At 36.0% G+C, this 15,979-nt stretch overlaps 1 protein-coding gene across 1 annotated transcript in view; it reads left to right on the top strand.

The window, feature by feature from the left end:
• LOC113060658 (forkhead box protein N3-like) overlaps nucleotides 1-15,979 on the top strand; it is a 56,147-nt gene that overhangs the window by 18,738 nt on the left and 21,430 nt on the right. The window contains exons 3-4 of the mRNA XM_026229767.1: nucleotides 507-643; nucleotides 12,442-12,510. Coding sequence (XP_026085552.1) covers nucleotides 507-643; nucleotides 12,442-12,510 — 206 coding nt within the window. The remainder of the gene's footprint in view (nucleotides 1-506; nucleotides 644-12,441; nucleotides 12,511-15,979) is intronic.

Below are 15,979 nucleotides of genomic sequence, written 5' to 3'. Positions count from 1 at the left end.
CATATTTAATATATTTAAATATTAAATATATTCATTAAAATAAATAATATACATGTATTAAATATTTTAGTGTTTAATATAAATTACTATTGACTAAATAATAAATATTCTTAATATAAAATGTTATGTCTGTATTATGGTATTAACATTTCTGTCCATCATGTTGGAAAAAATGCTACAGTATATTAGTATGCTTAGCTATGCGTCATGATTTCATTTATTTACTTGATCTGATGTTTCAGTATGAAGTAAATTTAAATTACAGAAATTACGGAAGCATAATTACGGAAGCACAGCGCAATAACTTGTGTCCATAGATATGATCCATACATTGAAATCCACGTTCCAGAATAACATGTGATTCATTTGAGCCAAAAGGTAAAAGAAGCAGTACACAAACACCAGTTTATGCCACAGCTGAAAATCTCTGACTGGTTCTGCTAGCTGCCCTGACATATTTAGCAGCTTTTTGTCTGTCCTGATGTATTCCTCTTCCTCCTCCACAGAGTATCGGGAAGGGCTCCCTGTGGTGCATAGACCCAGAATACAGACAGAATCTCATCCAGGCGCTGAAGAAGACGCCTTATCATCCTTATTCCCAGGTGTTCGCCACGCCTCCCACCTCTCCTCAGGCATATCAAAGGTAGGCAAGCGGCCCACTGGACACATCGATCCTTAAACCTCACCAAATGTCTCTCTCTCCAAGTTGCATGCTTGTCCCTGTTGGTATTGGTTAGCAGCGTAACCCATGGGTGTCAGCATGCTGAGCGGAGCTATCAGAGCGAGTCCAGGCATTGGGTTCCGAGCGGCACCCTCACCGCTCCATTTCATTTTGATCCAGCTAACAGGTCTGCATGCTCCCAGCCACTCGACTGTGCAGGACAAAATAATTGCTTTACTGTAAAACTCGAACTAGCATATCATCCTTAAAGGATATGGACCAAATGGGCGGCCAGCTCAGAGGCTAGAAAGGGAAAATGCAGATGAATGCTTTTAAAGAGATTGAATTTAACTGAACAGCTCTAGTAAGAGACATCAGTTGGGTTTCAGGTGTTGCTCATGTATGGCTAGATGATTAAGGAATTAGGTGGAGAAAGAGAAGCTCAGATGTTTTTGGATTGGGTTTTGTCACGACGGCCTGCATTTCTCCCTTCAGCAGTATTGCAAGCTGCAAGCACATTGCTGCCTCATCAAGGCAGAAATCTTATAGCTCGACAAACAATTGCTGAATAGGGTTGTTTCTTTAAAAAATATGTACTTTTTTCTCTCAAAATGCATGTGTGCAGGAGGTGAAATTGCGCTGTTTGCCAATTTTTGCGCCACGGAATGCTGAGTGAAAATAATCCCATATCCGATGAGAGGCTTTTTGAGAGGAATGATAATTGGTGTTATTTTACTCTAAGGTTTCTGATTGTATCTGAAAGATTTTTCAAAAGCTTTGCTCCTGGTAAATCAGTCTTATTGAATAACCACCCTCAGTAATATTGAACCAGGTATACTATCAGGTACATGCTTTGAATTATAAAAAAAAAAAAAAAAAAAAAATATATATATATATATATATATATATATATATATATATATATATATATTTCAGATATATTTTTTATGTACTTGTATTTCCATTTTTTATTACATTTTTTATTTAAAAGAATATATATATATTTTTGTAACCAGACTTTTTGCAAACATACATTGATCATATATTTGAAATATGTTGTTGCCAGAAAATATGTGTGTGGGCATTTTGAAGACCCAGAACTCAGAACTGACCTAAAACATGGAATAGAGCTGGGCAAATTGTATTATGCAGTAATTTTTTGGCTGTGTTTTTGCTGTTCCCTGATTTGCATAATTTTTTCATTGAATCACATGCTAAAACAGCGCAGACAGCATGTGCAAATAAATGACTCTATCAGTGGGCGCAGTTCATTGTTAGCGAATTCGCCTTCTGTATTGAGTGTTGCAGTCAGTTGTGTTCTGCTGATAACACTGTGTGGGAAAAGCACTAGGTTGGTTATTAGCACCAGGTGTTCAAAGACGCGGAGGCCCTGTGGGAAGAGGAGATCACAGAGGACGGTCCCTGTAGCCTACACCTCTTAAAAACAACAGCCTAAAACAACCTCACAATACTATTTTCAAAGACACACTCTTAAAAATAAACTTTCCAATTAAAACCCAAAAAGGTTTTGCAGCCTAATGCCCTAGAAGAATCTTTTTAAAGTCTACAAAGAATTTTTAAATCTCTAGATTTTTCGAAGTGCGGCTTTAAAGATCTCAGGCATGTTTAAATTGTTCTGTTTTAACACAGATTCACAGATCTGAACTTTATAATGGAACATTAAGAACTTTTTTAATCTTCAAAGAACCTCGCAACCTAAAAAAATCTAATGAATCTAATGCAATGATTACTTGCAGTGTAAATTGGTCTTTTTTAAGCCCAATGCTTTTTTTATTAGCAAATCTGTTACTCTTATTGAATGAACTCGACCTCATCTAATTAATATCTATAAGTTGCTGCAGTTTATACTATATTCCGCCCTCACATTTCAGATCTTTCTGGTAACCCTGGTGTAAGGGGTGTGTGAATAAGGTAGCAAAGATAGCACAGTAGTGTTTGGCACACACAGGCTCGGCTTCCTCTCTCTCTCTCTCCGGCCAGATGGTCAATCTGCGTATAGCAGTGTGTAATAAAGTGTTTATCTGGCCACTGCGGCTCCCAGGAAGCCAAATGAAGCTTTTTATAGCATTCCTAAGGTTCACGCGAATCAGCTGAGTCATAGACTGACACACTCCTTTTTTTTTTTTTTGCTCATTTTTTAATGCACCACTCTTTCATCTTTGCTGTTTTTGTAATCACAGCAATAACGTGGAGATTATTAGATCCTGAGGGTAGTGAGCTGAGAGCTTCAGCTCTTTTTCAGGTTGTTGGTCAGGAAGACAGATGGAATGAATGCAGAGTTTGCTCTGGTGATGTCATCATCAATCCCTGTGGATGGGTACATATGTGTCCTTATTCACTGTGGAGGGATGAGGTGGTTTCATTTAAAGAAGGGAAAATATGGAGAAATTAATTTGGGTTATCTTTCTTTGAAATAGAATAGGTTGATCTACTTTGTAAACATTACATGAAAGTTCAAAACCTGAAGCTTCTGTCCAATTTTAATTGAATTTCAATTAAATTGTGGTAGCAACAAATTGGGGGACATTAAGATTTATATATTTTTTTGAAGAAACTAATCCTTTTATTCAGCAAGGACGCATTATATTGATCAAAAAAGACTTTTTACACTGTTTCAGAAGATTTCTATTTCAAATAAACACTGTATTGTACATCATGTTGTTTTAAAGGTCAGTGAGAGGATGGAAGCGACTGGTTTTGATGTAAGAAATCTTGACTAACATTTTAATGGCAGGGTGTGGGCTCAGGTAGATGAGCATTCCTTAACATGCTCACAATGTGAACGAGAGCGCAGGAGGAACAACTGGGCCTCGGAGTTCACCGATGCATGTTTGCCCTTGCCAGGTTATTAGCGTGATAGTCGCCATAGCAACAGGAACGCCTCCATGGTAACACATAGCTGAGACAGGTGCAGTTGCATCACAGGGCTATTTGTTGCCTGGCAAAAGGACAGGCCATTAGCGCTCTGGAAATACAGTAGCGCCCTGGAAACATGCAACTCTCCATGGCAACTGCAGATGGCCTGGAGCATATTTTAGGGTTTTCTGTACCCGCTTTTGTCTGTCTTCATAAAAATTCAAAGACGCGTGAAATATTGGAGATGACAAGTGGAGGTCCAGTCGCTTTTGGAGATTAATTTTAAATGGGACTGTGAATCTGAAGAAGCCCAGAAACAAAGAGAGGGAGGAAAAAACAGTGAGTTCACAGAGAGTGACATAGTTCTCATTTTTAATAGTCGTCATTTCAGCCTGTAGGTAAAAATGCATTACTAAAAAAAAAAAAAAAAAATTTACAAGCTGATGAAAAGCTCTAGTTGGGTATCGTCTTGTTTCGCTTCTTTCTCTTTTTCTCTCCCAGACTTGCAGTCTTGTTTGTGTGCCTCTGCCCCCACCTCTCCTGCCGTCAAGTCTTCTCAGTAACACTAAATGACTAGATCGCCCACTTTTCCACGCTTACTCTAATGGCCGGTGCTGTAAATGATGGGGCTTCCATATCTGGCAGAAACCCTCAGTGTGTCAGATCTTCTCCGTCTATAAAGTTTAGAGATATATTAGCTTTTCAGCAGCCCAAGACTGATGACCCTTCCAATGGGACACGTCCCATGTCTCTTTGATTAACATAGGTCTGAGAAGAACATTCTTCGCTGAGAGAAGCTTTGGGGGTTGGTTGAGGTATTTTGAGGATTTAGTGTTTATGACATGAGTGAGGATTTCTTTAGTTCATTTAGCATACACAAACATCTATTTTAGCTTCTCTTACAATCTTTTGTCATCTTTTTAGGTGATTTAGAGAAACAAAAAGGAGGTTGTGGCTTTTTTGGGTGGTGGTGGGCAGTCATTGAAAGCACATCTGTGGAGATTTATTATCTTTGAGGTATTTTAGTTCCCTTGGAAGTTTGTCAACAGCCTGCCTTTTTCCTGTTAAAAGTCCATGGAAAATATTCAGTCTGGATCCACAAGTCGTATTTTTCTGTGCTCTAAAACCACTTCCCTCCAGCTCTGATTTAGTTGTTTTACAGACATGTTTTGTATTGCAAATACACTTTCTTTGAGTTTCACAATCAAGCTTCTAAGGGTGGTTTTGTAGCGATGCAACAGAAGAACCATTTTGGGCTCCCCAGGGACCTTTCTATTAGCGATTTATCAAAAGTTTGCACAAATAAATATCACAACAGCATGCGATATCTGAACCAGATATAAAAGGCTTCTTAAATAAAAATGTTACAAAAGGTCAAAGGTATAGGTCGACGCATATAGCTGAGAATTGTTTGAGTGCGTGTGCGCATGCTTTGGGTGTGTGTGACGTCTATGCACAGAGAAAACTGCCCCTGCGTACAGCGAGTTGATTCTTTCACATCTCCTTTTTGAACAGACAAATATCCACAGAATTGTCAAAATACCTGTCTCGACAATTGTTCTCGTAAAAGCAGTCAGTTATGTTTTAAATGAATGTTAACAGCTAAGAAAGAAATCGGATGTATATCACCATACCACTGGATCTGTGCAGTCAGTCTTAAAGTGACAGCAGTCTATAAATACGTGCTGCTGAATATGTCACTAATGTTTATCAAAAAAAAAGATATTAACAAATATTCATCTAAATTTAATTCATACAGTGAACACTATGCAGTTGTATTTTACACTTGATTCTTACATTTCTGTACCTGAATATTACTGTTTATTTTATCAATTCTTGTCATTTGTATATTTGTCCCCCCCCCCTTTTCCCTACTGTTGACTGTTCAGTTACCTTTAATATTTTTTTAACTTTCATAGGCTATAGGTTTTGCTCTGGTATATGAAGAAGTCTTTAAAGTGTACTTTAAGTAATAAATAGAAAGCAAAGTTATACATTTTCTTGTTTGTTTTTTCATAATGATGTTATAATTATATTTCCTGATTTGTGACATTTTTATGTACCGTATTTTTCGGACTAAAAGTCGCACTTGAGTATAAGTCGCATCAGTCCAAAAATAAGTCAAGGTGAGGAAAAAAACGCATTTATTTAGAACCAATAGAAAATTGGTTCATTTCTCTTGGTTCATTTCTCTCGGTTCATGTCAAATTAATTTTGATAAATGAGTCGCACCTGACTATAAGTCGCAGGACCAGCCAAACTATGAAAAAATGTGTGACTTATAGTCCGTAAAATACGGTAATGCTAAAACTTTTAGAAGTGTCCCAAAAAAGCACGTGAAACATATTGGTTGTATTTTTTCATTTTAAAAATATTTTTAAATATAATTGTAATTGACTTTCCACACTTAAGTCAATATTTTATGTCATATTGAATATAAAATTATTTAACGAGGTATCAAATTTTTCTTCAATATGCCACTGCACTTATTTCAATTAAAAATTCTTAAAAGAACCATTTTTTCTTAGTCTTAGCTGTTCTCAACCTCCTGACCCTGAGAAAACCTCCATTGTGAGCCGTTGAGCCCGGATGAGAGCAGTTCAGATTTCACACGAACAAAAGTTAAAAACCTCAAGGTGAGAAGTAACCTGCAGGGGAGAACCGGTGCTGGCACCAATTAGACTTTAGATTAGTTAAAGAGGATTGCGATTGTAGGGGTAAAAAGAAAATGTAGAGGGCGATAGGATTTGAAATTAGATTATAGAATCAAGTGAAAGGAGGTAAGCTTTGTTTAAAAATGAATGACCCAAGCCTGCTCCTGATGGAGATGGAGAAAGCAGCAATTCCTTGAAAGGTGTGAGTGTTTGCATTTACAGAGCAAACAGATAGAGCACGCCAGATTAAAAATAGATGGGCTATATACTCAGCAAGACTCCAGCCGGTGGCACATGTGTTTTACATTCAAACATCCAGCAAGGGCAAAAGAGCGCCCTTCCCCATTGATGTTTAACATTTTTTGAAAATGCTCCGGCAGGCGTAGCTGCACTATCAGAGCCCTGAAGAAATCTGTTTTTGGCTTCATAGCTGGTGTTAACATTTCATTAAAAAGCATTTGTGCTGAAGAAGTGAGCCACGTTCCCACATAAAGTGTTCAGAGAGGTTCCGCTATAGCCGGTTGGGGTCGTTTCTGCTTAGATTACCGGGATATGCATTTGTAGGCCAAGGTAGTGGCTCTGTTCTGTTCTATGCCCTGTACCCTGGTGCAACCCCTCCCCCTCCACCCCTCAAATGTTGTTATACAACATGTTTTAAATAGATTTTTACATTATTTGAAGAAAATGAGGTGTGCTTACCCATGCAAAACTTACTGGCACAATGCTAGGATATTGAATAAGGCCCACTGAATAAGAGCGTATCAGATTTTTTTGCGTAGTTGACGGAAATGTCACTTTGGTCAGCGCATTATCTTTCATTTCTTTGGTTATGTTCATGCATTTTATACATTAAAATATACCTATTTTATATCTTTTTATTTATGTATTCCTAATTGTAAATTATTTAAAATGTATTCATTATGTACTTTATTTAATTATTGATATTTTATTTTACATATATATACAGTTATTTACTTTTACATACATTATACATACAATTATTTTGAAATAAAATACATAAGTCAAATATAACTATTACAAATATCAAAGTATAATTATACATTTATTTATAATTTAAATAATTTTATAAATAATTTATTTTATTTAGTTTCATTATATATTTTTTGAAATTTTATATATATATATATATATATATATATATATATATATATATATATATATATATATATATAGTTATAGTTATATAGTTATATATTTATAATATTTCATTTTATATTTTGATTTTTGAATTTTTATTATTTTATTATATAATTTTTTTGAAAACTGTTTTATTTATGTGTGTACTGTGTATATGTATGTATGTGTATGTATGTATGTATGTGTGTGTGTATATTATATATATACATAGGTGCGTGTGAGTGTGTATATATACATTAAATAGTTTTGAAATAAAATACTGAATTAATTAAATGTAACAATTAAAAAATCTATATAATTGTATTTTAATTAAAATAATTATATGTACAATTATATAGTTATACATTATAATTAGAAGGGGGAAAAAGGATACCTTTTTTTGTGAGCCACTGAAATTGTGGTAGATAGGAACTAGAAATGTGAACTACTGGCCTTATTGGGCAAGCAGAAAAAAAAATCCTTACCATTGAGACCTGTAGGCTGTTTGCCATGGTGTCGCTAGGGTGTTCTGGTTGGTTGCTAGGTAGTTTATCGTTGTCCTAAGGCCAAAGAGTATACCACAAGTCTCTGATTTTCCCTCCTTTAATTTAGTTTATTGTTTGCCAGGCAACTAACCGTATGATTCACAGTATCATTCATGACCATAGCACAAACAGTTTTGTGCCTAAGCTAAATAGGAGTTCGCTCAAATCACTAACACTTCGTCTGAGTAACAGTAATAGTTCCTTTAGTCAAGAACAAAAGCTGCTATTGATACAAGGCCGCATCAGGGCTCTTGGGCTCAAATTCCATCAGCAGCTGTTTGATTGTTCCCTCCTCTCAATGTGTTAAATAATACTGGCGAAATCATGGGCCAGATAATTGCAGCTGGAGATCTCATTTCTTTTTATTATGTTCAGAGAGTGGAGGGCACATAATAACATATAAATAACATAGTACCATAAAAGCTTTCCTGCTTTTTTGGTTTGGTTCTTACAGCTGATTAAAAAAAGGACCTGGGTCGTCTATCATGAGGCATGCTGTGTCCATGGCAACACATACCATAGCTGTAACCCGATACAAAGCATTTGTGCATTAGGAGTATGAACAGTGCTCTTGAAGTAGAAAGAGGGAGAAATGGCATGTTGAACCCAACACTGCAGGGATCTTGCTCTTTCATACTGTACTTCAGCCTTGTGTCAGCAGCATGAATACCTACACCTAACTGTCCCTCTCATTCATTTGAAGCTTAGTGTGCTTTTAAGTAAATTCAGATAGAACAAAACTCACTTTCTTGGTCTATGTTTTTGTTATTTCATTGGAAATACTACTTCTAACTAACTACTTCTTCTTAAATAGTAGGGATAAAATAATGCTGTATATAGCAGCCTTATAATTTTTATATAATTTTTGGATCATGCCAACATTATCAATTTTTGCAGGTTTTCAGGTAATTAATTTGGTCAATATCTACCTTTTTAAAAAAATTTAATTACATAATATATACAATGTGTATATATATTTATATAACAGTATATAATATATAAAGTATATCAAATGTTAATCAATTGAATATAGTTGTATAAATAAAATATAGCATAAAATGCTATAAATATTAAATATAATTTTGCATCTGTTTATATAAAATGTTAATTAATAAACAATCAATTGAATGCAATATAAATTGATATTAAAATATATGTTAAATACATAAAATATTTATGACTACTATATATATAATATATATATAAATTATATGATACAAAATTATGATTTGTTTAAATAAAATATAATTCTGTTTAATATTACATGAATTTCTGCCTTTTCTACTCAAGTGTTCAACTCCAATATCTCAATCAGAAATTAAATTCACAGTGGTCTTTTTTTATGTGATAAAAGTTTCACATTTTTGTGGTGTAAATGTTCTTATACGCTGATCGGTCTCATTTATTGTGGTTGTAAGGAGTTAAAGTAAACATAACAAACCCAAAAGAATTTATTTTTACCTCCCTGCTTATTTTAAGATGGTACTCTTTCATTTTTGGGGTTTCGGAACTGTCGGATCCTGTACATTAGTAATGACTGAATGCTATACTCAGGTGTAAGGTTAGTAAAAAAAAAAATCTGAAAGTTGAAAGTTAGAGATGTTTTAGTTGCTAGGCGACTAGTATGCTAATGAAGATGTTCATCTCAAGCTGTGTCTGAGCAGTGCTGAGATATGTTTTAATCACTCTCAACGGGAAAAAGTAGGGGGAAAAGAATCTAAAACATTCTGACGGAACACTGTAATTAATGGCTCCGTAAAGAAATCGAAAGGTTCCATTACTTCTCACACTAAATTGTCCTCAATTGTCAGGGCAGATACCTGAAGTCTGACAGCCCTGTGGAGATTAGCAAATGTGAAGTGGCAGTGCTGTGTTTATTCACCTTGGCACACGGCCTCTCGACGATTGGAGATGCCATGCACCGTAGAGCGCTCCTTCATCAGGAGAGGTCCAGAGCCAAAACAGCCCTGTCAACCCGCAGTCTTAGGCTTTTAAATACAACATGTAGACAAATGTGCTCAAAGCCCTGTGCCACCTCTGTTTGTTCTAATTCTCAATTAGTTAATATACTCTAAGAAGATTAAGAAGGGGAAGGCGACAGAGCCAATGTCTACACATACTGAATCTACAGGGAAGCAGAAAGTGGATCGAGGGCTAAATCGAAGATTAGACTGCTCCTGATTAGATTTGTGAAGCTCGCACTGAGCGAGGAATCGTACACAAGAAGGTAATTGATCGCAACTAATCAGCTAATCCACGAAAAAATATTTTGTAACCTTTTGAAGCAAAAATATTCAGATCAGTAGGGACTGTCAGGAAACAGAGATGTGGAAAAAACATTTTGAAATACTGCTAAATGTGAAACCATGCTCCAATAGACCAATACTTCACTAATCAAAAGGTCAGGAAATTCATATTTGCTGTCACAGATGATCAGTGTCTGGGAATGCGAATCATTAGAGGAGATGAAAAAGATTAAGAGAAAATTCATGACTTAATTAAGTTTGATCATATTTGAAGCACTCTTAAATCTTTACAAATGTTTTCATGTAGTACATTTGGATAACATTCATAACGTTACAGTTTACATACAGTTGCAAACACTTATAATAGTTTATCTTTTACATTTTTTTATCATTTATTTTATATTGTTTGTTTTATTTATTATACATTTATATATATTTGAAATAAATGTAAATTTTATTTATAGAAATTATAAATTAAATAAAAAAAATTATATAACACATTTAGTAATAATAATTATTCAATATTTTTTGTAATAAAATGTGTTACTATATTGTTATAATGTATATAATATTGCTTTGTTATTTTTTATTTCTCAACATTTTATGTTAATACAATAATGGTTACATTTAATTATCAAATACGTATTAAATTTACCATATATTGTTTAATTTATTATACTAATGTTAATTTGAGTATGATGTTTTGTTTCGGTGACCCTGACATAGATAGCGTTTGAGTTCGTACACACATCCTGCCTCATACCATCACTTCTTTTCATGAAGGGCCTGTTGACCTCCTTTTCCAACCACCAGGAAAAATCAATAGCTATTATATGTGAGCAGTCCTGAAGTCTGGTTTCATTTCTCACAGCCAGCACAGTAACTTGCTTTTTTCCCCCTGTTCATCGCAGGTATATTCAAATGTCTGTTTTCAGGCATTTTTTTAAACCAGTAATACAGATAAAAAAAAAAAACAACAACAAAAAAAAAACCTTCCAATTTTCCTGCCTGAGTGACAGCACAGAGCATTAACATGGTTTACCAGATCGCTCCGTTCATTTGTTCCCAAAAAAAGGTCCCACCAGTTGTGGGTGTGTAGTTCAGCTGAAGTGTCTCCCGCTGTGAAGCTCCATCACCTGAGCCGGCCTGTCATCTCAGGACTAGAAAGTAATGATTAAAGCTATGAGGGCTCAATTTGAAGGAGTTGCTGCATAGTCAAGTCTCAACATTGTATAAGCCTCCAACCCTCCTCATGTTCTGCCGTTGTACCCAAAGTTTACTTTAAAATATCAAAGTTACTAGTTGCTAATAAAAGGTTGACTAATTTTGGATTTTTTTTAAATTAGATTTAGATTTTCTATTGGATTTTTTTAAATATATTTCTAGAATTGATTATTTAATTAGCTTTACCTATTACTGTTGCTCCTTCAGCCGATAAATCACATGGTAAAACTCTCTAGAAAAGTTGTTTTGAAATTCATCTTATAATAATACGTGAAGGAATGGTTCACCTCAAAATGAAAATTTGCTGAAAATGTACTCACTCATTTGGAGAAATGTATCCAGTGGATCCTCTGCAGTAAATGGGTGCCATCAGAATGAGCTGATCACAGTAAAAATCACAGTAATCCACGCAACTCCAGTCCATCAATTAAGGTTTTGTGAAGTGAAGAAAGAAATCCATCATTAAGATGTCTTTAATGTCAAATGTCTCGTCTGAATCGGGAGTGAAATATGCACAGATATAAATATATCGGATATAAATATAGATATAAATATATGCGAAATGTCATCAGGGGCTTTTTCACTTGAGGAAACCTTATGGATGTAGGACTTATGTTTTGGGCAGAACAAATGGTTTAGAGTTAAATCACCTGGATCTGTTTGTTGCAAACATACAGCTTTTCACTTTATAGTTTGGTAATTGATAGACTGGAGTCATGTGGATTACTTATGGATTATTGTGATGGTTTAACCAACTGTTTGAACATTCTGATGGCACCCACTCTAGCTGCATTCGTTAATGTTATTAATGTAAAACTGTGATAACATGATCTCATAACTTGAATCCTGTATCAATTTATGATTTTACAGTATCAACATAAAAAGTGGCTACGCTCACCATGGTATTCCTTTGTGAATGTGTACATGCGCTCTCTGTCTGTTTCACTCTTGCTTTCTCTTTTGGCACCTTTTATCTCTTAAAATATCTTTCGTGCCATTTCGCTGTCTGTTTTTCAGGATCGCAGTCCATCTGTCAGTTGTACATCATCTGTTTGTGTCACTTTCTCATCATTCTCTCCACTGTGTTTTCTTTACAGTATGTCCAGTCCTCCAATTTGGCCAGGAAGTCCCTTTTACAGAAAAAACAAGGGGGGTCCTGCTACAAGGTAGAGTGACGTGTCTTACCATATTGACATGCTTTGAACCATTTTGTCCTTAATGTGTTGTTTGTTCCACTGACAAGTGCGCTTTGTTCATTTTTACCCACATCAGTTCTATTACAAGAAGGGTTCTTGGTTTATTTGCATGCTCTTTAGATGAGCCTTTTCTTCAGCAAAAGGCTCATATTTATGTGCATGACTAGGTCATAAAGGAATAAGCTGGGTGGGTGATTATTTGATTTGTTTGCCCTGGTTAAAAACGAGCTGCTTCAAATCTGAATATCTTCTATAAAAAATAAGGGTAGTATTTAAAATATTCCCCCATTATACAAAAATCTGTATCATTAAAAAAAAACTTGGTAATAAAATTCTTTCTGATTCTGATTCGTACAGGGTTAATGCTTGGTGCATGCCTTAAAACAAATTGTTTTGTACACAAGAACCCTTTTAAAGTTAAATCTACGATAGCAAACCTTTTAAAACTAGACCCCGTGGCTGTTTCCTTGCTTATTTTAATAATGGCTGCAATGAAAGCCTTATTACACTCATTAGCCTCAGCAGGCAGAGGATTGGACGGCTTGTTGTGCACTTTTCCTGGGTATCTTCATCCCAGCACTCGGAGAGTAAATGTTAACGATAACAGTTATAACATTATTAGTTCATTTATTCAATGCAATAGCAGTAAGTAATGTTTTTAAAGATAGTAGACTTCCTATTTGTTGCATGTGAATTTTGCTGCTTTCTATTGATAGAGATGGTGGGTAGAGGACAGGAAGTTATGCAAAATCAGAATCACATGGCTGGTTCATGAGCGCAAAGCACAGTTTGGTCACAGTTTATGCTATTGAACTAATCCACCTCTTAACAGTTTTATCCAGTATAAGACCAATGCCTACTGTGGCCCAATGTTACAAGTGGTTGACTTATTGACATGCCCAGAAGCGGTTCTTTAGACACCTAAATGAATTTGCTTTTAGTGTGCCTAAGATGTGATCTATATTTAATTTGACTGGAAATTAATTCTCGCCAAGCTCTAAAGACATTGACCGATGGCTTGGTTTGTTTCACAGCGCATGGTCCATCTTCCTGATATACTTGATATTCTTGTCCTGAAAGTTTCCTTGTTCAAATCTCTCCTTAGTATGTGCTGGATCCCTCCACATGCATTTCTTTGATGAGACTCATGCGTGTGAATCATAGTAATCAGAGATTTAATTAACCTGGTGGCATTTAAAGCGGTACACTAATGGAAGTGCGGTGCGAGAGCTGTTATTATAAATATGTTTCTCATCCAAGGTGCAAGAGTGACGCTCACGGCAGTCCAAAGCCCAAGAGACATCCACCACCTACATCAACACAGCAGAGCAACTCTAGTTGCTCACTCACAGCCTGATCATTACTTAGCTTTTTGTGTGTGTGTGTGTGTTCAGTTACATAAACCCCTGCACCATAATGAGTATCTGATGAATGCGAATGTATAGTCGGTTATACATCATCACCCTCTTAAACACGCTTATATGACAGAGAAAATCACAACACACCCTCTCGAAGAGTGGCATTTGAGCGCTACATAGAGGTGCTGTGCAGGCAGCAACTTGCTCAAAATAATTGGCAGTTAACTGTGTGTTTTGTGGCTGTGACATTATCTGACGCGTGGGGAGGCGACAGCGATACACCTGCAGCGGCTGCCATATTTGTAGGAGGGACGTCTGCTGAGCTCTGAAGTGCTAGTGCACACTAACTCGTGTTGCACGTACTGCGCCCTTCGCCATCCTTCTTTCTCAGATACTGTATGCCTTTGAACATTAAAGCGAAGTTTTCTTCTGCTTGTCAAGGCCCTGGTTGTTGCGTAGCCATTGAAACATCAATTAGATCTAAGATGCCTGCTTGATATGATTATCCGTTTTAGAGGAAGTTTTAAAAGGCAAGTAAGTTATTAAGACTAAATAAGCCTTTTTATGAAAAAGATGGATGTGAAGTGAATTCAAAGGCAGGAGAAGAAGTGCGAGCCGGCTTCATTTCAGAGATAACACTTTTCAAGAAGATTTAGCATTTTGTTTTTCTTACAAAAGCTGATGTGTGGTGTATGAGCAGTGGAATGAATTGCTCTCAGTTTGTCTGCTAGCACTGGTGTCTCACTAAATAGTCGAAATGGCACAGAGCTCTGGATTATGTCTCCGAGGATCTTGGGAAATGACACTCCAGACTGTGTGTGGAGATGATGTTTGAGGGAGTGACAGGCAAATGAGCTGTTTGATATTTATTGTGGACCATGATTGACTGTCTTATCACTCTAAAGTACAAGTCTAAAATATTGAGGTTTTTTTTTGTGTGTGCGTGTGGTCTTATACTCTCTGAGATGAAGATTTGCAGTGAAGTCACTGGATGGACTAGCTGCTGGTCTTTTGACTTTGGCTTTGGTGACGGGTCGATCACTGGCACATTGTCAGTCATGGCAGCCCAGAGGTCATTTAATTTCAAAATGGCTTTCTTTGAAGTCTACTAGAAACTTCTTAACTTGCCATAAATTTTAAGCGAGTGCGAACACAGATAGTCGACATGTGTCGTTAAAGTCAGCTGGAATTTCTGCATCTGCATCCCATTTTAAGGCCATAATGTGATGGGAAGTTTGATTAAACAAGACTATGTATGCAAATAAATAAATAGACAAAAAAATATTGATTTTATGTGAGAAGATAATGGGAATTAATGCATCCTTGTGGCATAAAGTACAGAAATTTAAAACAACAACTTACTGACATCAAACTTATCAATGCTGGTGTAAGTATGTATTTATATATTTAATTTGATTAAAAAGTGTCAAATCATTTTCTTATTTTCAAGTGCAGGTAGCTTGTGGTAAATTGTGTAAAATGTGTACTGATCCTGCACACTAGAGATTTGTATTGCAGCACTGTGACAAGTGGTCCATATCCAGCCCTCTTATTGGATTTTAACAGACTTTTTTACTGACGGAAAAGACAAGCACAGAACTGCACAAAGACCAAGAAGTTCTACGAACTATTTAGTAAGGGATTACCAGTGAGATTTACTCCTTCAGTTTCTGTCTCTCTCTCTCTTGCTGTTATTTTCTCACACTCTCTCACAGCTAAGCACCTCTCACCTCTCGCACAGTTACCAGTAGGTCGGGATTGATTTGGTGATTGTGGAAGCCCTTTTGACACTCCATGAAAAACGATCCAAATAAACCCCCCTCTTTCCTCTCTTTTACTCTTTCCTGTTTTTTTTTCTCCAGCCTCTTCACGTTGAGTAGCGCCTCTGAAGTTCAAAGCCTTTAGAAGGCTGTGGCTGTGTTTAGAAATGCTGTAGAACACAAATTCTGCTTCTGTTGCTGAATTGGTGAAAGGAGGCTCAGTGATTTATAACTTTTTACATATTTGTGAAAATCCCTCATAATGCTAGGGTGTTTGCTAGGTGTTTCTTGGTTTGTGTGGCTGCTCGTGTGCTTTCTATC

The sequence above is a fragment of the Carassius auratus genome, chromosome 42 (assembly GCF_003368295.1).
Source record: "Carassius auratus strain Wakin chromosome 42, ASM336829v1, whole genome shotgun sequence".
NCBI lineage: Eukaryota > Metazoa > Chordata > Actinopteri > Cypriniformes > Cyprinidae > Carassius > Carassius auratus.
Note: the sequence above shows the minus strand (reverse complement) of the source record. Positions and strands in the feature narration are given on the sequence as shown.